Source organism: Lepeophtheirus salmonis, chromosome 12 (genome assembly GCF_016086655.4).
Source record: "Lepeophtheirus salmonis chromosome 12, UVic_Lsal_1.4, whole genome shotgun sequence".
Lineage (NCBI taxonomy): Eukaryota > Metazoa > Arthropoda > Copepoda > Siphonostomatoida > Caligidae > Lepeophtheirus > Lepeophtheirus salmonis.
The window spans coordinates 229,779-253,119 of NC_052142.2; the positions used below are offsets into that span (position 1 = coordinate 229,779).

Sequence of the window (23,341 nt, forward strand, 5' to 3'; positions counted from 1 at the left end):
ACAATAAAATGGTCATACCTCCTTTTAGACGTTTTTCTTGTTTTAAAAAAATAATAATAATATATATACTTTTTCAATTGCTAATAACTCTCTAAATTTTAATTATCTTTCTTCATTTTCTTCAGTTAACTATTCTTTATGAACCAATTTACAATTGTGATTAATTTTTATTTTGGTTTAATTGCTCTAATACATTTAAAATCGACTTTCTAAAAATTTGATGTTTCAAGAAATCTTCGATAAAATACAGATACGATCAGGTAAACTTTAGAGTTTTGTTTATCAAACAGCAAAATTTTTAAAAAATCGACCGACTGACATAGACATTATGATATCTTGCAAAATTGTATTCACAATGACTGATAAAAAAAAGTTAGATATCTATAAAAAAAACCTTCAATCGAAAGTGTGATGTTATACCATAGGGAAGTGCGTTTGTATATTATACATTTTTAATTATAATTTAAATTTGTTATTACTCATTGTATTTTAGATTTTTATGTTAAATACAATAATATATTTATTAGTTTATAATTTGAGATATAATGAAAGATTGCGTTGTAATATAATTAGAAAAAATAACCTAAGCAGATGTGGTCGGCTATAGGATGTGGCATCTACCTATATAAATATAAAATTTAGAAACTGGAATAACTGTGTTTATCCAAGAAATATAAGCCCTCTTGGCGTCAACAAAATTCTACACTGAATTTACATCGCAGGAACCTATTAAGAGTCCTTGATGAAGTTATTTTTGATTTTTAGTAACCGAGCTACTATAAACTCTGCTGTGAAGGAAATAGATTTTTGAATGGATCTTTCCTCTTTTTTTCCCCTTAGTCTTTCCCTTTTTGTTTCTTTTTTGGATTCTTTTCTTTTCTTTTGTTTTCTTTTAGGGTAGTTTCCTTCTTTTCTTTCCTTAGTGGAAGAGTCAAGACCTCTTGGAAGTAGTTGAGAGGACAACGTGTTTCTGAGTCTTGGGATTAAGAATTGTGGACCTAGAGGAATTTAGCAGAATGGCAGACGAATTTGATTTTGGTGAAGGAGATGCAGGAGCTTCCGAGACGTTCCCCATGCAGTGCTCCGCGCTTCGTAAAAATGGTTTCGTGATGATAAAGGTGAGTGTGTGTGGGCGTTGGGGCTAGGTTGCTAAGTAGTTGATCTTTGTGCCCCTAGGGCCGTCCCTGCAAGATAGTGGAGATGTCCACTTCCAAGACGGGGAAGCACGGACATGCCAAGGTGCACATGGTGGCCCTGGACATCTTTACGCAAAAGAAGTACGAGGACATTTGTCCCTCCACACACAACATGGATGTTCCCAATGTCAAGCGCAAGGATTACCAGCTCCTGGATATCGATGATGGCTTCCTCTCCCTCATGGATGATTCGGGTAACACAAGGGATGACCTGCGTGTTCCAGAGGGAGAGATCGGCGATGAGATCAAAGTGGCCATCGCGGAGTCGCGGGATATTCTCGTAAGTAGCACAAGGGGCAGAAGTAGCAGAAGTAGCAGAGCTTGACCCACCCTCTCTCCCTTTCTCTAGTGCACCGTTCTCTCGGCTTGTGGGGAGGAGTCTGTCATTGCCACCAAAGTGAACACCGCTGTCGATAAGTAAACGTACAGTCCGAACATCTTCTACATACAAGAACAACATATTCCACATATTAGTTTTTTTTTTTGTATTCGCCTAACTTTCGTCAACTCATTAAAAGTTGAAGATATATGTATAAAATGTATATATATATATATATCAAACACTTCAACTCTCAAGGTCTTTCCTTTATTAACTTTAATGGGGCTGTTACGCTTTTATTTTATTTATCAATATGTTTACAATTAAAAGATAAGGGTAATGGGTGGAATTAATTAAAAGGCTCCAGGGAATGAGTGGTCAGTAAAATAGTCGTCACATAAGATTATATATAAAATTCGGCTTAACATTTTTTGTTTCAGGAAGTATATTAGCAGTTTATGTTAACAAAGATTATGATAATAATTTTCTAAACCTGTCGAGCTCATTTTGCATAACTGAGAAACATTGAAATAGTGAAAAATATACATATTGATTTTTTTGTAAATGCTGATTTATTACTTAAAACAAAAATTACTTCGCTGAATTTTATAATTTATAATTACAAAGTATCTTTGGTTTCTAATAGTACTAATGACTAATTAATTCTTTCACGCATAGAGACTGTTGCCATTAGCGTTTGTAAAAGCGGTGGACGATCGTTTTGATACATTCCGAATATATACATTATTCCCAAATAATATGTTCAGAATTTCAGATAGTATGTTGTAACTACACTACCCTATACAGTTTGTATTCAGAAATGTCCCTTCTGGTAACCTTGTCTTCTAAAGAATGATAACTTTTTACTTATTATAAATTGAAATTTAGATTTTTTAAACCAAAGGTATTATATATTTGATCATAACGTAATTGAGGCATGTTTCGGTTATCTTCAGGAAATTTTATCAATTCCTTTGTAATACTAGTATTGAGGGGTTTCATATTTGAATTAATCATACTTTCAACGATATCCAACTTTTAAAAGCCCTAATGGGTCAGGTCTGGTGATAAGGTTGTCAGAAGTTGTTTTCCTTACATGATCTTAGAGTCTTAGCTGTTATGTGCAATTGAACACCATTCTGCTGTCATAGTTTCCTTAAAGATCTATGGAACAAGTATATTGTACCTTAGAATAGGCATCAATCACATTTTTATTGCCATTGGAGTGTAGAGCACCCAAGACCATCACATGCACTGGATATTTTATCCAGTCTGCTATTGATGTTATTAGCATACATTGTCATTTAGGGAAGCGAAGAGGAAATTCAAATTGATTTACTTGTCTGACCTATTTCAAGTTTAAACTAATAAAAGCTTTGGAAAAATGAAGGAAGCTGTCCTAACCGAAGGAATAACTTGTAAAAAATATTATTCCTCTAATCCAGAGTGAGAACAAGAGGAGGAATTTTCCCTGGGGAATGAGGGCACTTTTTAAGCCTTCTTCCTACCCCAGGGCTTGAAACTGTTGAATAAGTCAAGCACTCCTTTTACTTAATCAGTATCACCAATAAGACTTCTTAAACTCTATTTAAATAGAGAAGAGCTTAAATATGGATGATTTAAATTTTATATAGACAACTATATAAAAAAATCAGGTAACTAACATAAATAAATATTCTTTATCGATACATATTTATTTATTTAAAAACTCAGTTTGATGAAAGGTATAGACACAGAATCAAAATCTCTTAATAATTCATCCCAATTAACAGGTTTATCGAAACTCTTGATATATTTTTAAGTTCAGTTTATAGTGAAGAACGCATAACATAATAAATTTGAAAGATGTTAAGAAGGCATAGAGCAATGACAAGTATTGACTTAAAAAGTTTTGAGCTCCGATTCCTGTGGTGAGATACTAAAAGTTTTCATTATGGATTATGCAGCTTATTGTTTAAAAGCAGTCAAAAACTTGATCTACATTTTACAATGATTTTGTATATCATTTGTCTCGCCGCTGGTCTGAACAGAATAACAACGCTCTGTCCTAATTAATTCGGAAGTGCCAACACTCATATCTTTGAGGTAAAAATTTTGTGTCTAAATTCTAATGATAGAAAACGATTGATTACAACGCCGAGCACTTCAACTCAGTCTCAATGGTATGGATGAAAACAGAGATAAAATCAATAAATGAATAACGAAAACGTTATCCATTCATAGCTTATAAACCCTCTGTCTGATGAAATTGGTACGCACAACTTAAATGTTAACCGATTATCAAGCTTTCTGCACATTTTTGTCGAGGTTATCATCCATAAAACCTATATAGTGCAATCAATATAAGATACCAAATAATAAGATATAATTTTATACATAGTCTTGAAGACATTCAATGTAGAATAATATAGTGAAACTGAAATTCATGAATAAATATCGCATAATTAATTCCAATTTTATTACTGATATAGCCAAAATCCTTATCTCCTGCAATTTTCTACTTCATATCGTGAATCATCCAAATTTAGTTACATCATTAATGCCGAGAATTATCTGCATCAAAATTTGAGTCCATCGTCATTTTGTTTGTCTCATAGTAGTAATAAGGCACATTTAAAACAATAAAATTTCAAAATTTACTTATAACTGAAGAAATACAGCCCGGGCACATATGTTCCCACTCGGTAATAGGATAACAAATATTGAATTTCAACTAGAAAAATATCCTTTTTATTATATTATAAATGAACATAAGATGATACTGGAGCATTTACTCCTTTGTGTGATAAGGTTCCATGCATTCTGGGTGCAAAGGAACTTTGCACTTTTTACATATATGAGGTGTGCGGCCTTTACATTCTTTGCATCTACTTCTAGCATGCTCTCCTCTTGCAGTCTAGTGGCCTTCATTACTGAGTGGAACACTTTCTGCTGCACTTCCCAATGGATATTTTGGTCCTGGACGCTTCTTTGCAACCCCGTATGTTTTCAGCACTGCAATAACTAAATTTAGAGAAAAAATCAGAAGGCTGAGATTAGGGTTATTTTGTCTGCTGAAACGCCAAGCATTGACCTCCATGCAAACAAAGGCCACCGCCATTTTTTTGATCTTATCCTTATTCTGTAGGCTGCTACTTGTTGATCGAAAAGGTCAACACCTCCCATGTATTTATTGTAGATACAAATAGAATTTGGAATATCTATTTAAATATATTTCTTCTGCTTCCTGTCCCACCGTTTCACTTTCTGCAATGGCTGTGCTCTCATCTTATTCGAAGCTACACTTACAACTTTGTTATTTTTCCATTTAACTAATGAGCCACAATCTGTATATGCCTCTTCCATGGATCCACGAGCTTTTTTGTTCATATGTGGCCTTGACAAGACTGGAGCTCCACCCAACCGGTCTTCACGAAGAGTTGTAGTGCAAGCAATTTTCATTCGTGATAGTTCTTTCAGCATAAGAACAATTCCAAAATAATTGTCGCAGATTACATGCTGTCCTTCTTTTAGTCCAGTCTTATTTACCATTTCTAATACAACATTTGGACCGTGGCCAAATCCATGATCAGGTATGTTTGTACATGATTTACAATAAGGCTAAACATGCAGCCCAAAGCTTGAAGCCAAATCTAAGAGGTTTCCCTCTAATATATTGTTTATCCCCATGCCTTCCATAATATGGCACCATTATTTCATCTACGCTCATAAATTTTCCTTGAAATTTACTATTCTTCATGACCTGATTCATGTGTGTGAATATTGGTCTTACTTTGTGAAAGTTTGCATTTCCATGTTATCAGAAAAATGAAGACATCGCATTATTTGATCAAACGTGTCTCTTCTCATAGAATTGTTCACCAAAGGGCTTATTATATCTTCTTGGCTGACCAATAAAATCAGCGATTTGGTAATTTATTGTAACCAGAGAGAACTAGTATCGCAAAAAATACTCGTAGATTATCCTTAGTCATAACATCAGATGTTAGTGACTTCTGATGAGCATAAATCTTACTTTTATCACAAATAAATTGTAACCATTCATCTGTCCAGAAGCAACCAATACATTCTAAAGCAAATTCAGATAAAATTATATCTTCACCACTTTCTTCGGTAAAATCACATTCAATGTTTTTAAACTTTTTGGAATTTTTATGCCAAATAATTTTCTCTTTCGAGGTTTCTTTGTCGCTGGAGTTTCAGGTGTTTCTGATTCGATTTCATTTGGTACGATTTTAGAAAATAAAATTCTTCTTGGTAAATGATCGGGATTACAGTCACCTGATTGTCGGATGAATCAGAGTCACAGTCTGTGTCCGCTGCTGCTTCTTCAATGGGCGGTTCAATTGTTAAAACTTGAGCACACTCAGTTTCACTGTCAGAATATTCTTCATCAAGCAAAGATTGTATTTCTTCCAAAGACAATCTGAAAAAAATTTACTAAATTAAGAGGCACTGACTACTATTGACATCTATTATTTGTGATATATATTGCTCAAAACAATACATTTGTACAACATCTATAACGAGTTCACAAGAATAGTAACTATGATGCAAGACAAAACATATGTAATAGCATGCAGCGTTATATCAACGCCGAATGGGAAAATTTGTTCCCATCCCTTATATTTATGCTGATAAATAATGAAAAATATGAAATAAAGTTGTCCAAAAATATGGAACAGTTCTTCATGCATGAAAGTATGTGAAAAGATTATATATATATTACGGGTTGTTTAGTTAAAACATACCCTTTAGTTCTGTAGGATCGCGACATATTTATCCACATCTCACTTTGCTTATTTTATCTAACTACTACTCGTAATCTATTGACTACATAATATGTTTGTACTTTGTATCAAACATATACAAAACTTGTATGGAACTTGCTAATCTGTTATAACATTGAAATATATTTGGTTGTGTAGTAATAACAGTTTTTCTGCAGTGGGAACATATGTTCCCAGTCGGCATTAATGGGTTAAGTTCATGTAAATTTACACTGGAAAAGTAATTTTCTCTCGCTTCTCCATTCCTTAGTCAATGGAGTCTCTAAGTAAAGAAGTTCTATCCAAGATAAAGAAATAACCTGAAGGGAAGGGTATATTTCATTCAAGTATTATTATTTATTTAATTTGTTACATTTTTAAGTAGTTAAATTTGGCTATTGGAACCGTTGTCTACGATGATGGATGAAAGTTTGTTCATGATAGACGTTGACAGCTGTTAAAATTTATAATTAATTATTTATAAATATTACTACATTTATAACTTATGGGGTCAATCAGCTTTCTTCATTGTAAATATGAATGTTTCTTCTTGATGTGAATCTCCATCAGACGGGACTTTGTTGGTACATTTATTGTAAGCCTTTTCAGAATCAAAGTTCATAATGGGAGTGTTTGTATTTAAAAAAACTCGCTATCGTAGTTGGTGGTTTCAGGAGCCCATTCTCTCAATTTAATGTATCCCTTGTCTTTCTGTATTCCCCCCGAACATATAGTTTTGAAAGATTCAAAATGAATATGTTGTCATTGATTTTTTGAACTATAGGTACACTTGGGAGTAACGGCAATCTCTCTTTCGATGCTTTAATGGTTACCTGGATTGGATTCAAATTTTGTTAAATAAACATTATTTATGACAAAAGTGGATCATTCTTAAAAAAATATTTTTCTTTTTAACAATAACAAAAGATAACAATAGTTGTGAGCAATTAATATTGGAAGAATTTCTAGAAATATATCTATTGTTTTCAAGAAGATTAATATACTTCAAGGCAACTCAAAGAGAAGATGAATTTACTTCAGAAGAAGATTAGATATTTTCGAAAATGAAGGTGACGTAAAGAAAATGTCTATTGAACAGTTATATATTTTTGATGCATTGTTGCCTCGAATAACAACGAATTGAGACAAGAATATCTCAAGGTAGGCGGAGATTTAACAAAAAAGACATTGAAGAAAATTACTAAATCTTACGAAGCAAGAGGAATTAATGAAAGGGAAGGGAAGTCATAAGGTGTTCAAAACTCTATTAATGCTGTTCGAAGAGGAAGAAAATTTGAAAAGGTAACATTAATAGATTTGGTAATTTAAAAGGAGATCGACGATATACCAACAACCTAAACGATACAAGTGGCACGTCTAGGTCAAAAGGTTGTACTTGTCGTGGAGTGTTAGACCACAGGCTTGAGGTTTGCTATTATAGTTTTAATCTCATTTCTTCGAATTACAACAAAAAGGGACATATAATGAAAATTTGTCGTCTACCTAGAAGGGACTAGAAGATTAGTTCAACTTTTATTGGGAATATGTTGAATGCATACGACGAAGATACTCCAAAAGTTAATGTTTTTGTGAATCATATCCACATCAAACAATTTCAATTTAAAGCTTTACCATATACTGGATCACCAATCACAATTATTTCTAAGAATATTGTTGATAAATATAGTATTCAATGGAATAAATCTTATCATCCCAATTTAATGGTAACATCAGAAAAGTTACAACCCTTAAAGTCCATAGAGAAGAGGTGAATTAACCCTCAGTTGGATAACTTGTCAAAGACTTGCAATAATTTCGAAAGATTTCCCGATGTTATCTTGTAACACCATCGAAATTAAATGAAAATCTAAGCTCAACAATTTAATCCCAAAAAAATAACGGAGTATTTAATTGTGAGAAATCAAAGCCTATGACTGGTCCTACGATAAAAATTCTACATTAGATTGTAAAATGGGTTATTTTCATTTTTAACAACATTTAACACAACCCGAGGAAAATTCCGATATTGTCTAGCTCCGCTGGGTCTTTGTAATTCTAACAATGAATTTTTTGCAAGGACAGACGCTGTTTTATGTGCAATCAAGAATGTAAAGAAGATTGTGGATGATATTTTGATATCTGGCGAAAATGAAGATGAAGTTTAACAAAAGGTGGAAGAAGTAGTCGGACGTTCTGAGAAGAACAATGTTACCTCATCAAAAGATAAAATTCAATATGAAACAAAAATGAAATTTGTAGGTATGCTCATATCTGGTGAAGGTATCGAGACAGATCCCGAAAAACATGATGGAATTATGAAGTTTCCAAAGCCAAAAAATCTTACTGAATTAAGATCATTTATTGGACTCGCCAATCAATTAGTTCTAACATAAATGTATGATGGTTTACTTTTTAGTATGAAAATTATATTTAATTTAAGCCTTCTGTTTTAAACTTGGAACTTACAATATATTTTGAAATACTCTACTTTGTCGTTTTATTAGTTAATATTCTGAGAATATGGTTCATAATGAATTACAATTTCATGGAGTGTGACGTTTTCAAAACTACTGTAACGGATAAAAAACTTATTATATCTTTACTAGACATTTTGCTAATAAATACTTTCGTTATACCCTCAAAAATCATAATAAAGCAGGCAGCTGATAATCACATAAGTATTTTAATCAATGATCCTATAAGTCTTTCTCCCCCCCCCCTCTCATTGCACGCGTTAGACAGTTTTCCAATTCATAAAACATAGTTTTAGTTCCAGAATGTTCGTCACAAACAGGCTGAACATAAATGACGCAGTTTTTCCTGGTCTTACGGCAATTTTGTTTATGATCTCAGCAAATATATTAATTACCAACATTTGGGGTTGCTCCACGACTACCATGTACTACTTTTTGCTTAGTTGGTACCCTGTCTGACGGTATGATTAATGTGCTGCCCTAAGACCATTTCCACTACAGCTTGAGGATAATGGTTTCTCATAACCATCCAATTACTAGAACGATATTTAATTGCATGCATGCATAGTTGCCTTGCAAGATTATTAAGAAACTTTCTCCTTTGGTCTTTTTTCCTTAGCCCTTGGTTGTTTTCCCTGTAGATGATATAAGACGCTAAAGTAGTGACGTCGATCATGTAATAGAAAAATGCCAGACGCCAGCACATTGTTCTTCGGTTCACGTTGTACTCGTTCAGCATTTTGTCCATCGTGTATACAACATCTTTGGTTTTGTTATAATACATGATAATCTCTGATTTTCTTAATTGTGTGGCTTCAATTTCTCCAGTCCTTTGCTTAGATGACAAAATCATACCTGATTTGTTTTTGTTTGTTACATATGGTCAAACAATTGCCTCTTCATCGTAGGCAAAATTGGTCCAGTAAATTTTCCTTTCTTTTCTTGATTGCATATTACTTGGCAGGAATCTTGTTTTTTTCTGACTGTTCCAACTAATGTTAATACTTTAGCCAGGTCCACAGTTCTAAAGAAATTGTTGTTAGTGAAGTTTCTTCCAGAGCCTTTATACAAATATACTAAGTCTAAAACAGTTTTTTCAACAACATTCACCTGTCATGGCTCATTTACTGGTTTTCCAGTATAGAATTTACCATGTAGAGTGTAAGTATTGGATGCATCACAAGGCAAGAAAATTTAAATGTCATACCTAGGCCGTTTAGATGGTATATATTGAGTGAATGTTGTATGCCTCGAAATGGAAATAATTGCTCATCAATGGTGATGAATTCACCATGCTTGTAGGCTCTCTCCATATTTTTATTTAGTATAAGCCAAAGATCTCGTATTGGTGGAGATTTAGAAGTTTAAGCAGGCTCTGCATGGTTGTTTTCGTAGTGAAATCTAATAAATCTGAACATCAGCTTGAAGTAGTCAAGAGACATTGGTGCACGTATAAGACAGCATCCCTTTTCCAATAATCTTTAAGATTATGTTTATTATTTCGATGTACACAAGCAGCAATAAGAATTCCAAAAAATTCATTGAGCTCAACATTAGTAAATGGCTCGAATGATATTAGTGTTGGCCGATTTGAAGCATTGGTATATCTTAGGATGAGACTATTGTTAAAAACTAGGCAATGAATTTGTAATCAGCCTATAATTTACCCACCATATGTAATGGGAAATCAGAGGGTTTTGAATACTTTTTAAAATGACATTGGCACATTTGTTGATCCCCCATCTCTTCCCAAGTTTTTCGACAAGCCTCAAATCAAATGAGGTAGGTGGAGTTATGTAGTTCTTGATCCTCTCTTTCGAAACACTCCTTATTGATTGGAAAAATGCATTCACAGGTCTTTTAGTAGAAACCAACGACGCATTTATTTTAAATATGTATACATTTATCAAAATGAGCCCATCATTTTATAACTCCTCCAATTTTATATCCTTCGCCATGCAAAATCCCTTTCGAGGAACTCCATTATCATCTTTCCATCCAATATAAATTTTACTCCAAAGCGGAATATTATTACGAATTCTTCACAATCCGCAAACCCTGATGCTCCTCGATGGCTTCATCGGACATAATCCTTTGAGTAAAACTGTCACTTTCCTTTTGATGAAGACGGAAGGTCAATTAAAGATCACTAAACCATCAATATTTATTTTAACAAAATAAACAAGAACACAAACGTCTAACATCACTTTTTCTTCAATGTTATATAATTAAATACATATGTTCAATACAATGTAACAAAAAATAGAGACTGGACACATAATGATACTTACCTCAATCGTTGAGGTCTTTATATATTATAAATAGATTTTGCATTACTGTCACTCTTATTTTCTTTACTTATATCCTACAGTACACCTTGTTTTCAATTAAAAATTTAAAATGACAATATAATGATAAAGAAACAAACACATTTGAAAAACATGATTTTATATTAAAGTACATTTAATTCTAAATCATAAATGACCGGATCGTATTATGAATACAGAAGAGGACAAAAGTACTCTTCCGTGACAAAGGCAGCAAAAATTAATATTTTTTAATAAAAAATGTAATTAAACATTTAAAAAAAAAATAAAAAAAAATATTTCAACCAAAATATATGTGGGTACAATTTTAGACATGCCGTCTGTTAAGGTTGTAAAATTATGCAATCTGACTAAACTTAAAAAGTACTCTTCAGTTTTTCATCGAGTAAAAACTTATAATGCACTTTTCTCTGTTTCATCAAAAAAATCCAAGCTTGTTTTTATGTTATCGCCACACATATATTACTTGTGAGTAATCGATCTTTGCTTAATCAAAGAAGAAATTTAATAAGGAATATTGTTTATGATTATTGAGCATTCAAATTTCCCTATGTAGCTAAAGTGTTTGAAATGATTTGATAAACCTGTTTAATAGGATAAATTATTCAGAGGTTTCGGTTTGTTTCCATAACTTTCATCCTAATGTGTTGTACGCAGGTTTTAATTTTTCAAAATATAAGAATTTTTTTTTGAAATAAAAAAAATCAAGATTGAGGTAACAATGATCCAACTATTTATTAATGTTTTACATTTGAATTGTTTACCTGACTGTTTTAAATGTTGTTGTTTTTACAAAATTTTCACCATCAACATTTTTGCTCATTTATTTTTTTAAATAACGTTTGTATAAGGAACACCCAATACAATTGAAACACCGTTTCTTTAACTCTTGCTGATGATGAGGTAGGAAGAGGACTTGATGAAGGAAGGTGATTTAAGAGTGAAAAACACAAGGAGGGCTTGTGGTAGGAAACAGACTCAAAATAGGAGGGATTGAGTTAAGAAACGGATTTAAGGTTGAAAGAGGGCTCGAGTTAAGAATTGGACTTATGATAAGAGAGGAGCTTGAGGCAGGAAACAGACTATGGTAGAAAAACTGAGTTAAAGTAGGATGAGTGCTTAAATGAGGAAACATAGGATTAATACTTGTGTTTTGATGCATACTTATTGTATGAGGAGAGTTTAAGGTAGGAAGAGTGCTTGAGCTAGGAAACAGACTTGAGGCAGGAAACATATTAAAAGTCGGAGGAAGCTTGGAGTAGAAAGAGGCTAGATGTAGAAAACCGATTTAAGGAGGAGAGTTGTAGTTAGACAGTTGATTTAAGGCATGATTAATGTTCGAGTCAGGAAAGAGATTTAAGGTTGAAGGAGAGTCTAGGATAGAAAACGGATTTGAGGAAGACGAGATTGATGTAGGTTGATGTCTTGAAGAGTGCTCCATTAGTCCCTAAAGAAGTTTTTCACTTTTGTTTTCACAATTAATGAAGGCAACTATGTTTCTTTCCTTTCTTCTTTTAGAAGAGCTTCTTCACAAAAATAATTTTCAGGAATCGAAATTGTTAATTGCCTAAATGAAATGCAATTCTTTAATAGCCTTCATAATTTAATTTCTTTACTGTTGGACTACTCCTTTATTTTTACAATTCCAGGATGATCAGAGAAGAATATAACTATGTGATATTTTCTGATTCTTGTATTTTACTAAAGTATTCAGATATATATTTGTTTCCAATTGAGCCATTTAACTCTTATCTTATTTTATAGGTTTTGTAGACTATTTTAGAGACCTATCTTTACGTACGAGAATGACTATAATCATAAATTTCACCGAGATGACAAGGCTTCTGGACCTGATAATATACCAGCAAAAAAAACAACTATGTACTGTTTCCCTAACTACTTAGGTTTTGATTTTATATGGAAAAGAGGGGTATGTTCTCCTCAAACTAACTCGAGGTAGGATTTCCCTCATCCCCAAAAATTGAAATGTAACTTCACTTAGTCATTGGAGGACTTTGACAATAATTAATGAATTATACAGAATTTTAGTGGGTACTTTAGCCAAAAAAATCGAGCCAATACATGTTCGGTTCAGAAAAAAAGGTTTAAAAAACAACAACCACATATTGCCGATATTTCCCGAAATATTCAGAGAACTATTAATTCCGTTAAATAAGAAACATATTTGGAGCAACAATCCCATTAACTTTAGCAAAGCTTTTGAATCTGTAAGTCATAATTTTATGCAACGTTTATAGAGAAATACCTTCCAATAAGTTGTTTTTTTTAAATCCAATCCGTGCTCTCCTATTCAATGAACTTCAACTATAGTGATTGATGAATAACAGAGTAACCATATAGTCTTAGGAAAAAGCTGTATATAAGGATGCCCTGTATCTCTGTTACTGTTTGTGGCTATAATGGAACAATGAGGCTGTACACTTTTGAGGAACTTTGTAGGTTTTGGTGTTTCCATAGTAAGTAAAGAACATTTGATTTATCATTATAAAGATTACCTTACACTAATGGTAGAGGCAAATTTGGACAGACAAGTAATGAAAAGAATCGAGATTTACTTCCTATTTGATTAATTTTCTCTATTTGGGATGAAAATTAATGTAGAAAATACTTTTATTATTCTTATTATTAGATGGTGGTCTGGATCTCCCATAAGGATTGGAGGATGTAAAGTAGTTGAAATCGTAAATATTTTTGGAATAGAATGGGAGAGAAATCAATCTTTGGTATCTAACTTAGTGAAGCTAAACTCTCAAGCGAACAAGTGGTATCAAGCCTGGAGAGGATTTAACTTGCAAAAGAGAGTAGACCTATACAACTCCAAATTATTTGATCATATGATTTGTGTGGCCACGCCTCTACCATCAGTAGGCAAGAGGATCTTAAAGGAAGAGGAAGGTTGGTTGAATCATGGAAATCTAAAATAACTGGAACGCTCACACGTTGAAAAAAATAAAATAAAATTTCGGTTATGAGGCTATTGTTTTTCCCTCGTGTTTTCATACTCAACAGCGTATTTTGTATTTACTTAATACAACTTTGTTCATCATAATTAAAACGTGCGTTGCTGACAACAATCTAAGTCAATTAGTATAATATTTGCTTATTTAAATAAAGCTTGTGAATTACTTGTGATGGTGTCCTTTTCTATCTCTTCTACGATCTACTTTTGAGCACAGTAAGTAAAATATCCTGTAACACTTGTGGATATGAGATTAATAATATATCTATATATTTCAAATCATGCCTCATAACTGCTGTGTTCCTAAGTGATCTTCCGGATATGATGGAAAACCAGCCATAGCAAGGTTGCCGCTCCAATCTTTTCCACTGGATGAATCCTCAAAAGATGCCTGGCTTAGAGCCATTCTACGGGACAGCAATGGGACTTAGGCACCTTCTAAGTATTCAAGTGGCTGTTCTCTCCATTTTCGCGAGGATGACTTTGTATATGAGAGTGTAGACAACAAGAGGAAATTTCGATCTTATGGAGTTGAAGATAATAAGCTCTAAAAACGTTATTTGAAACCCTCTAAAGTGCCTAGTATTTTCCCCAATCTTCCGAAATACTTATCATCCGTCAAAAGTCAACGACCTACAGCGAGAGCTACCACATCACCCAGGATTTCTAAGGAAAATGAAGGCATCGTTGAAGCTCAACGATCATTATTCCTTAAAGATTCTGTTATTGACTTTAGTGATTTGTTTCTTAGGTATGGAGATGAAAAATTCCCGACGAATGTTCATTGGAGGAGGACGGAGGATTCAATTCAGTTTAACTGTCTATCTGAACTGTGTTTTGATTTTGTCGAAATCGAATTCGCGGTGATGATAAATAGTGATTTGACATTCAATTTATGCCACAAGAACGTCAACCCAGATCGGAGCTGCGTGAATCACCTCACAACGAATAGAAAGATCACCTCGGTAAACCTTCTCCAGAACATCATTGCTCATATGAAGAGTTTTCCTTTTCCTCCAATGAAAGATATGATTAATTATTTAATCAATGAAGTTGAGAGTATCGTTGAAAATCTATATCCGTCGGATATAGACTCTCACAAACGGAAAAAGTTGATTTTCATAAGAGAGCAACTTGCTTTGATAAACTCTACACCGAAACAGAAGGGATACTCTCCTGTATTATTAGCTACTTCTCTGTTATAGCATAACACCAGCCCAGCTTTATATCGTCAATTATCTCAGGATGGTTTGACTCTTCCTACCCTAAGTCACTTATGAAAATTGTCATCTGCATTTACCATGAATGTTGGCTTTTCATCTTCGTCCGTTGACTACTTGTCCGTAAGACTCAAGTTATTGTCACCCAATCAAAAGAAGGTTATTCTAATGGTTGATGAAGTATATGCATCCCAAAGAGTGGAATATTTAAGAGGAAGGATGGCTGGACAAGAAGGAGGACGCATAACAAAGACACTCCTTGTGTTAATGAACAAGTCTGTGTGCTCAAAGTATCAGGACACAGTTGCAATGTATCCTATTGGATGCCTCAATTCGTCTGTACTGTATGATCTACTATTGCAAATTAATACTGAACTCTTTAAAATCGGATTTGACGTCGTAGCAATCTCCATGGATAATGCAAGTCCTAATCGAAAATGTTTCTTGGCAATGTGTCTCAAATCCTACAAGGCCAGAACAAGAACTATTCCTCCTTTTTTGATAGTACACATAGCTTAAAAAATATTTATAATTGTTTTCAAATAATTTTTTTTTTAATATAACCTAACTTTATGGATGTTCAGTTGTCAAACCCGAATTTCCAGCATATTATTGATATTTTTGAAGTGGAGAAGGACAAAACTATTAAAATTGCTTATAAGCTCACGACAAAATCTTTATATCCCACGTCTATTGAAAAAAACCATTGTACTTTTAGCAGATAGTATTTTTCATGAAAACACAATTGCGGCCCTAAATTATTATTCTAATCAAAATCTTCATTGGAAAATAACTGCAATTTTTTTTTCCATCATTAGAAAATACTGGAATATTCTAAATTGTAAAACGCCTTCCGCAGGACGGAGAAAGAGACAATCATCGAGGGAAATTTTCAATTTCTTCAAGATTTCCATGTGTGGTTAAATTTATGGAAGTGTGAATCTACCTCTCATAAAATAGGCCTCACTAAAGAAACTTTCGCTGCAGTGAACCAAACTACAGATGCTACTACAAAACTTGCAACATTTCTTCTAAAGGATTGTGGCTTCGAATACTTCCTTCCAGGGTAGGTACAAAGCGATTTTATCGAAGCTCGATTTAGTTGGTACCGTGTAGTGAGTACCTTAGTGATAGTTAAGGGTGATAATTTTGGTAAGAATAGAAAAGCGTGCGAGGAGAAGAGAAGAAATACTTATGGCATCATTGATTAAATAATATACATCTTCTTCTATCAATCAAGCACGTTATCATTCCCGCCTTTATTATTCAATATTAATATAATATTAGATGGTGATAGTCGATAGAGAACTGAATAAAATACCTAAAATAACTTCGCCTTCTCCCTGGATTTCTGAAAATGGAGGCCCAGGAATTTGGAAAGTACTTACCGGATGAGAAACAGATGGTTTGTTGGATTTGCCGATATAAATGGACCTTTAGTCCCCTGTCTAGAATTACACACCACTCATTATCCTCATCTCATATCAAGAGCATGGATATTCATCTAAAAAATCAAGTTAATGATGAATACATCAAGTCAAACTTTAACTCTGATCTCACAAAGATGCTTATTGCATGTAATATAACCTTATCCATTGTTAATCATCTATGTTCAAAACATTTATGGAGAAATACACGGGCAAATTCTTCCCTTCCCGAGAAACCATCATTAAATTAAAGGAGGATGTTGGTACTGATGTCATTTATAGAAATACATATAAAAATGTTTTGAGTCATCCACACCAAATGACGATCAAGTTATCATTAAAAAGTATAAAATATTTACTAATTTCGAAATGGAACTCTGAATTTTGTACTATCTAACATTAAGTATTCAATTTTTTTTAAATCTAACCCTAAAATATGATTCTATTTTAGCTAAACATATCAAGAATTATGATACACAACTCATTAAATATCAAAAACAACTGCTTAAATGGTTACAACAACGGGGGTAGTAGCTTTGGATGGTTCGCAACTAGTTTGTCTGAGACTAGTTTCTTCGCTTAAAGACTTGGGTATGATCATTAGGTTTTCCAATATTACATAGTCAATAAATATTACTTTTTTATCACTTAAGGCTTAGCTATGGTTGATAGGCTCCAAGAAATGGTGTTCAGAAAACTCATAAAAGGCAAAAACAACTGCTTAAATGGTCACAACAACGGGGGTAGTTACATTGGGTGTAGCATTATAATTAGCAATTGTGTATATCCTTCATGGTAATAGTATGTTGTTATATAAGCATAAATAACGGGGGGAAAATCTTTTGATGCTCTTAATAAAGAGTAATATCCCCCGACATTACTACATAATTAGCTTTTGCTCTAAATCTTTAAGATGGATTTATTTCTAACATTTTTTTTATTAGTATATTTATTGTCTAATTTTATGATTTTGACATTTACTTTATTTTTACTAGTTAGTTAGATTTCATGGGTAGAGATATATCTATCCTGTGCATATTTGTATATAGCAACTTCCACATGAAGAAGAGGGGCTTTTTGATTTGATTAAACTCCACGTCTCGCTTGTGTTTTGCAAGCTAAAGTTATGACATATTGAACTAGATTCCGGTGTCAGAACAAGAAAATATTATTTGGATCAATCTATTATTTCAATATTATGTATATATAATTTATTGTTATTAGTTATATGATTCCAATTGTTTAATTTTGTATATAATGTATGATGGTTTATTTTTTAGTATGTAGATTACATTTAATTGAAGCCTTCTTTTTAAACTTGGAACTTCAAATATATCTCGAAATACTCTACTTTGTCGTTTCATTAGCTATTATTCCGAGAATAAGGTTCATAATGAATTACAATTTCATGGAGTGTGACGTTATAAAATCTACTGTAATGGATAAAAAACGTCGAAGTCAATTATACGTGGTATATCTTCATTAAACATTTTGCTAATAAATACTTTCGTTATACCCTCAAAAATCATAATAAAGCAGGCAGATGATAATCACATCAGTATTTTAAACAATGATACCATATGTATTTTTCCCCCTTCTCCTTGCACGCGTTTTTTCTCTACAATATGATCAACTATAGTGATAGTTCTTTATTCCTTTTAGAGGAATTTTTTTTTTTCTCTAATTATAGCAATGTATTTGTAGACATCCACTCTTCTTGAAGTATATAACATTGAATATAGTAGATGCTTCGACGAAAACTTCTACTAAATCTTCCGTACATTCAATTTGCTATCGATGATACTAAGATTTGGAAATCACGCCAAAGTTACGGTCGAGCAATAACTTTGAATGATTTTCAGCACGAGAGTTTATAGAAACTTGATAAAATGCACAACAAATAACCATATATGCTACTAAAGCCATAACGATATAATTTGTACTTTACCTTATGTTAAAGAAATTAATTTTTAAAAGTAGAAGAACTTATTCTAACTTTCTTACCCTCAATTACCACATTGAATTTCAAGACGCAGAACACCACTTATATGATATGATTATTCATGATATAAGAGAGATGCCACACAATTTGAGCCTTTCTGAATAGTTTCCTAAAATTATTTTAGAAAAAGAATAGAAATACTGAAAATATAACATAAAAATGTACATGGTCAAACCTCATCCAAAGTATATATATTTGATGCTCCTAATCCTTCATTCTCAATAACGAAAAGGTTAACATCATAAAGATATAATTTTTGGTATGTTCAACTCTCGTATTGTAATCTCTACGTCCACTTTGGAGATAGTGCTTGTGCTACTTTATATTGTTGTTAATATTTAAATTCAATCAACCAAATGAATTTTTTGCGTATATTCTCCCTATAATAATTCAAATTCTTGAGAATGATCATAACAAATATAGAAAACACCGCTTCGCCGATCCATAAAAATCTTCCAATGAAGAATAAAAGAGGATCTATGAAATAATGTTAAAAGTTTTATTGGTTAAAATAAATACTAACCAATTTATAAAATAACACTTGAACATTTTTTAAACGTATGTTAGGTTCCGTTAATAATAACTTTTGTCGCTCGTAGGAATAGAACTCCCTATAATCTGAAAAAACTTTATATAAAGTGAGAAGAAAGATGTCCGATAACTTTCATTTGTAGCAAATTCTATCTTCTTACCTCACAGGCGCATTCGTGGCAATATTTCATTCTGGGTAGCTCCAGAGAGCATTCGTTAGACCTATTGCATCTCTTAGGTATATAGTAAATATATAATTTTATCTTAAAGAATATCAATCAATTTAGCTTATATTGCAGTAAAGTCGTGTAATGTATTTGCTCATAAAGAGATTTATATCATCCAAGATGATTAATGGAAAGTATCTTCGTGCTGAAATTGTTCGTAAGAAGGGAAGAAATCTAGTGAATGATCCTGTTTCGAATAAAGGACTCGCTTTTCCTCTTTCTGAAAGAGATCGGCTAAATATACGAGGCTTAGTCCCTCCGGCAGTGTTAAGTTCTAATTAACTAACATCTAATTCAGTTTTTGTTTCCAAATATTTATTATTTTGCTGAATAGGTAGGTCCAGCACCATAATTTCTCCATTACATTTTCTTAAGTCCCTGTAAAATTTAAAGACTGTCAAGATATTACACTTAACATTAATTGATTATAATTTTGATTTAAAAAGATTATTACTTTATTTCACTTACTGAAGAGTTTTAAATAAGTTCTGAAGTTGAGTTCTGATGTGTAACCGACCATCATAATTATTAACGTAGATTTTGAAATTATAGCTATGCTAAATATTCAAGATATTTATTAATAAAACTAAAAAATAAGATATTATATAGTTTGATAAAGTGGATATTTTTTTATGCTACATAATAGCTAAGCTTGAAATATTTTATATTAGGTACTCATTTTTAATTCTGAATTACAATTGGTCATTCCAAAAATTATATTTTCATGACGCAATCTTAAGTTACGCTCATGATAAATTTTCTATCGTGTGATATTCAAATTTAACTATTTGGTAATTACTAAGTGTTTAGGTACAGTGAATTTTTTTGAACGTTTATGATACTTTACTTCAACAGCCTACTTTTTTCCTTTTTTATTTACTATTTTATTTTTCTATTTTGAACGTGTTTTTTCTCCATACCTATTAAACATAAATTATTCTCTATTAATTTGTTTTTTCCTTAAAACTTATGAATAGTCAAATTTCATAAAATATTATTTTCAGTCTAGATATAAATGATCAATGTAAAATCATTTTCGAAGAGTATAAGACAGGATGGGCTGCTAGGGCTGAGCAAGAACCAGAGGACGAAATTATTAAATCTGGTGTGAATCCAGACAATATTCGTAAATGGAAAGTTCTTCAAAGTGTTCAAGATAGAAATGAGACTTTATTTTATAAGTAAGTTTTTTTAAAGTGAAAGGTTAAATCATTATTTATTAAATGTTCAGGTTGATATTAGAGAACTTTTCGGAGATGTCACAAATTATTTATACACCCACTGTAGGTTGGGCTTGCTCACACTTTTCTCATCTTTATCGGTAGGTAATTATTTCTTATTTATAACTTCATTTAAATCATTTAAAATTACGTAGGCGACCTCGAGGGATGTTTTTTTCAGCTCTTGACAGAAATGAGATGGCTTCTATGGTATATAATTGGGATCAGGATGATGTAGATGCTATTGTCATTACTGATGGAAGTAGAATACTGGGATTGGGAGACCTAGGAATCGGTGGGCTAAGTATATCGGTTGGAAAACTAGATTTGTACGTTGCTGCTGGTGGATTTCATCCTCGAAGAGTGTTGCCCGTAGTACTGGATGTTGGAACTAATAACGATAAATTAATCAATGATCCTCGATATTTGGGTATCAAAAGGGCAAGATTGGAAGGTGAACAATATTATGAGCTTATGGATGAGCTAATGGCAGCTCTTCGATTGAGGTGGCCAAAGGCTCTCATTCAACACGAAGATTTTCGTTCAAGCTATGCTGTTAATTTGCTGAAACGTTACCGCTCTGATTATCTCATGTTTAACGATGACATTCAAGGAACAGCAGCAACCGTTCTTGCAGGTTTGTATGGAGCTTTAAAGGTCCAAGGGAAGTCTCCTAATGACTTAAAACATCAGACATTTGTAATTTGTGGAGCTGGAAGTGCTGCAAGTGGAGTTTTATTGACTATTAGAAACGCAATTACTAAAAGGTACGTGGGATTCAACAATATTTTAAGCATAATTAACATTTGACTTCATATCTCTTCATTCCTTATTACATATTTGAGAGTAATGATGGTCTTTTAGAAGGAAAAATCGGTCTTAAATTTGTGCTTTTCCTCTAAATCAAATATGATAATGATCATTTTTAATCCAACTTAATGTCTAATACCTTAAAATTGCATTTTCGTAAAATTGACAAATCTGACATTTGATTTAAGCCCATGTTTTAGTTAGCATTATGTTTAAAATCATATTAATTTTATATTTTCCCTTATAATCAAAAAAATATATAACTAACTAAATTTATCAAAACGTTTTAAGACTTCAACCCATCATAACATTATTGTTCGATATTTTGCGCACAATTTTTCTTTATCTATGTGACCATCGTAATGTACATTTGGTTATTTTCTTTTGATTGATATTTTTGTAAGTAAAAATTTCAATTATGTGGATGTCTCCCAGGATCACCGACCTTAAAATAAAGTCATGATTCCCCTCCCCCATTAAATAGAAATCTAGAGATTGTGATGACACTTTTAAAACCTTAAGAGTAGGTCAAACCAAGTATGAATAAAACATAATTATGGTCAGCATTTAATCATAGTAGTAACATGAGCAATCTAATGAAAAGTGTGCTGTTATTTTCTTAGTCAAATATACCCAAATCTCATAATAAGGTTTTTGTTAACTCCTCCATGCCGATAATTTTTGAAAAATATCGAATTAAAATAAATTATTTCATCTCTTACAGTTTCGATTTCAAATACTAATAGATCAAAACATGATTAGAATACATATAGTTTACGAGTTGATATCGAATGAAAAATTATTTTCCAATAAGATCGAGTTAATAAATTATTGTTTCTTCACTGGCAGCTTTTGGTGTGTTTTTGTAACTACTATAAAACAGAATATTTGAATCAAATATACAGGAACCAATATTCGTTCTATGTTGTAAAAGTCCCCTCTCCCTCAAAAACTTCTAAAATTAATTAATATCAGAATAATGAGTTATTATATGGTTTTGCATTATTAAGTGGAGAAATTATTGCATCATTGATAGAGTGTAAGTGGTTCAGGGAATATAAGATTCTACTGGAAAGTAATAAAAAAGCACGCTTCAAAATAGATGGCCTAAACTAAAGCATAAGAAAGTGGTGCATCGAAAACATCGGATGAGAGTTTGTTTGATAAAAAGTGACTCCTATTGCACCTTTTCTCCATCAAAGCCCTTTCACGGCGTTACCTTGCTAACACATAAATGCCCTATATTGTCAGCTGTCGATTCTCTCTACTCTCTTGATATGTCATGGCTATTTCATAATTTACTCTTTTTGATAAATAAACAAGTAATAAGTTATTATATACTTATGCTCCGTCTCCAAAAGAACAGGAATATAATTTTTTGTTAATCCCTTGTCGTTTATAGAATATTTATATTGACCGTTTTATTATTTATATGAAGAAATTTTGGCTTTTTCTTTTTAGAAATAGTATAGTATACTCTTAACTACTCCATTAATAAAATATTACTAAGCAATATTATAATACAGTATCGAATAAAATAATTTGTAGATTTAATAATATGTAATTCATTTTCAAAATGGTGAAGAAATAATAGGGCAGTGATAGTGTGGGAGTATATAAGAGATAAATATCAATTGGTATAATTGACTTATTTGGCTAACTTCCAAATGACTTAGGGCCTTTTTTCTGCTTCTTTTTGCAAGAAAGGTTGAGTGATACATAAAGGTAACTACGCGCTTGATGTTTTTACGGCTAAAATATATTTAGTTTTCGAAAAATAATAATCAGTGATGTGTCACGAGTACTTGATCATGTATAATGCTCCAATATTCCTTGAAA

At 32.3% G+C, this 23,341-nt stretch overlaps 2 protein-coding genes and 3 long non-coding RNA genes across 19 annotated transcripts in view; 4 read left to right on the forward strand and 1 right to left on the reverse strand.

Annotated features, from left to right (window-relative positions):
* On the forward strand, positions 1–1,765 carry LOC121127275 (eukaryotic translation initiation factor 5A-1). Of its 2 annotated transcripts, XM_071892416.1 has the most exons (4): positions 404–429; positions 553–1,118; positions 1,177–1,476; positions 1,546–1,765. In XM_071892416.1, the coding sequence occupies exons 2-4, from the start codon at positions 1,017–1,019 to the stop codon at positions 1,615–1,617; spliced, it is 474 nt and encodes a 157-aa protein (XP_071748517.1). In that variant the 5' UTR covers positions 404–429; positions 553–1,016; the 3' UTR covers positions 1,618–1,765. The 2 variants fall into 2 exon arrangements, with proteins under 2 accessions (XP_040578540.1, XP_071748517.1); XM_040722606.2 differs by having other exon boundaries at positions 1–1,118.
* LOC121127280 (uncharacterized) lies at positions 902–19,373 on the reverse strand. Of its 3 annotated transcripts, none has more exons than XR_005867729.2 (5): positions 19,238–19,373; positions 18,890–19,094; positions 18,717–18,823; positions 5,791–5,941; positions 902–5,282 (listed from the first exon to the last, which is right to left on the reverse strand). It is a non-coding gene; the product is annotated as an uncharacterized lncRNA (long non-coding RNA). The 3 variants fall into 3 exon arrangements; XR_011783028.1 differs by having other exon boundaries at positions 18,890–19,166; positions 19,238–19,343; XR_011783027.1 differs by lacking the exon at positions 902–5,282 and having other exon boundaries at positions 5,677–5,941; positions 18,890–19,191; positions 19,238–19,343.
* Positions 5,937–8,771, forward strand: LOC121127279 (uncharacterized). The gene is made up of 2 exons (XR_011783033.1): positions 5,937–6,631; positions 7,069–8,771. It is a non-coding gene; the product is annotated as an uncharacterized lncRNA (long non-coding RNA).
* LOC121127277 (uncharacterized) lies at positions 12,044–18,059 on the forward strand. Of its 7 annotated transcripts, XR_011783025.1 has the most exons (7): positions 12,044–13,313; positions 13,417–13,562; positions 13,736–14,162; positions 14,221–14,281; positions 14,374–14,746; positions 14,817–17,303; positions 17,366–18,059. It is a non-coding gene; the product is annotated as an uncharacterized lncRNA (long non-coding RNA). The 7 variants fall into 7 exon arrangements; XR_011783022.1 differs by having other exon boundaries at positions 13,736–14,746; positions 17,366–17,507; positions 17,708–18,059; XR_011783024.1 differs by having other exon boundaries at positions 13,736–14,746; positions 14,817–17,115; positions 17,164–17,303.
* Positions 19,308–23,341, forward strand: part of LOC121127274 (uncharacterized) — an 18,217-nt gene continuing 14,183 nt past the window's right edge. For 2 of the 6 annotated variants that reach the window (XM_071892405.1, XM_071892403.1), the window contains exons 1-5: positions 19,308–19,483; positions 19,545–19,738; positions 20,477–20,653; positions 20,704–20,793; positions 20,848–21,459. In XM_071892405.1, the coding sequence (XP_071748506.1) occupies positions 19,557–19,738; positions 20,477–20,653; positions 20,704–20,793; positions 20,848–21,459 (1,061 nt within the window). In that variant the 5' untranslated portion in view covers positions 19,308–19,483; positions 19,545–19,556. Of the gene's footprint in view, positions 19,484–19,532; positions 19,739–20,476; positions 20,654–20,703; positions 20,794–20,847; positions 21,460–23,341 lie in introns of all 6 variants that reach the window. The other 4 variants (XM_071892406.1, XM_071892404.1, XM_040722605.2 and 1 more) reach the window with 2 other exon arrangements.

Excerpts from the sequence above, each read along its gene's own strand:
- LOC121127275 (XM_040722606.2), top strand. The coding sequence starts at position 1,017 with ATGGCAGACGAATTTGATTTTGGTGAAGGAGATGCAGGAGCTTCCGAG. Across the intron at positions 1,119-1,176 it reads ATGGTTTCGTGATGATAAAG|GGCCGTCCCTGCAAGATAGT; the intron begins GTGAGTGTGTGT and ends TTGTGCCCCTAG. Across the intron at positions 1,477-1,545 it reads CGGAGTCGCGGGATATTCTC|TGCACCGTTCTCTCGGCTTG; the intron begins GTAAGTAGCACA and ends CCCTTTCTCTAG.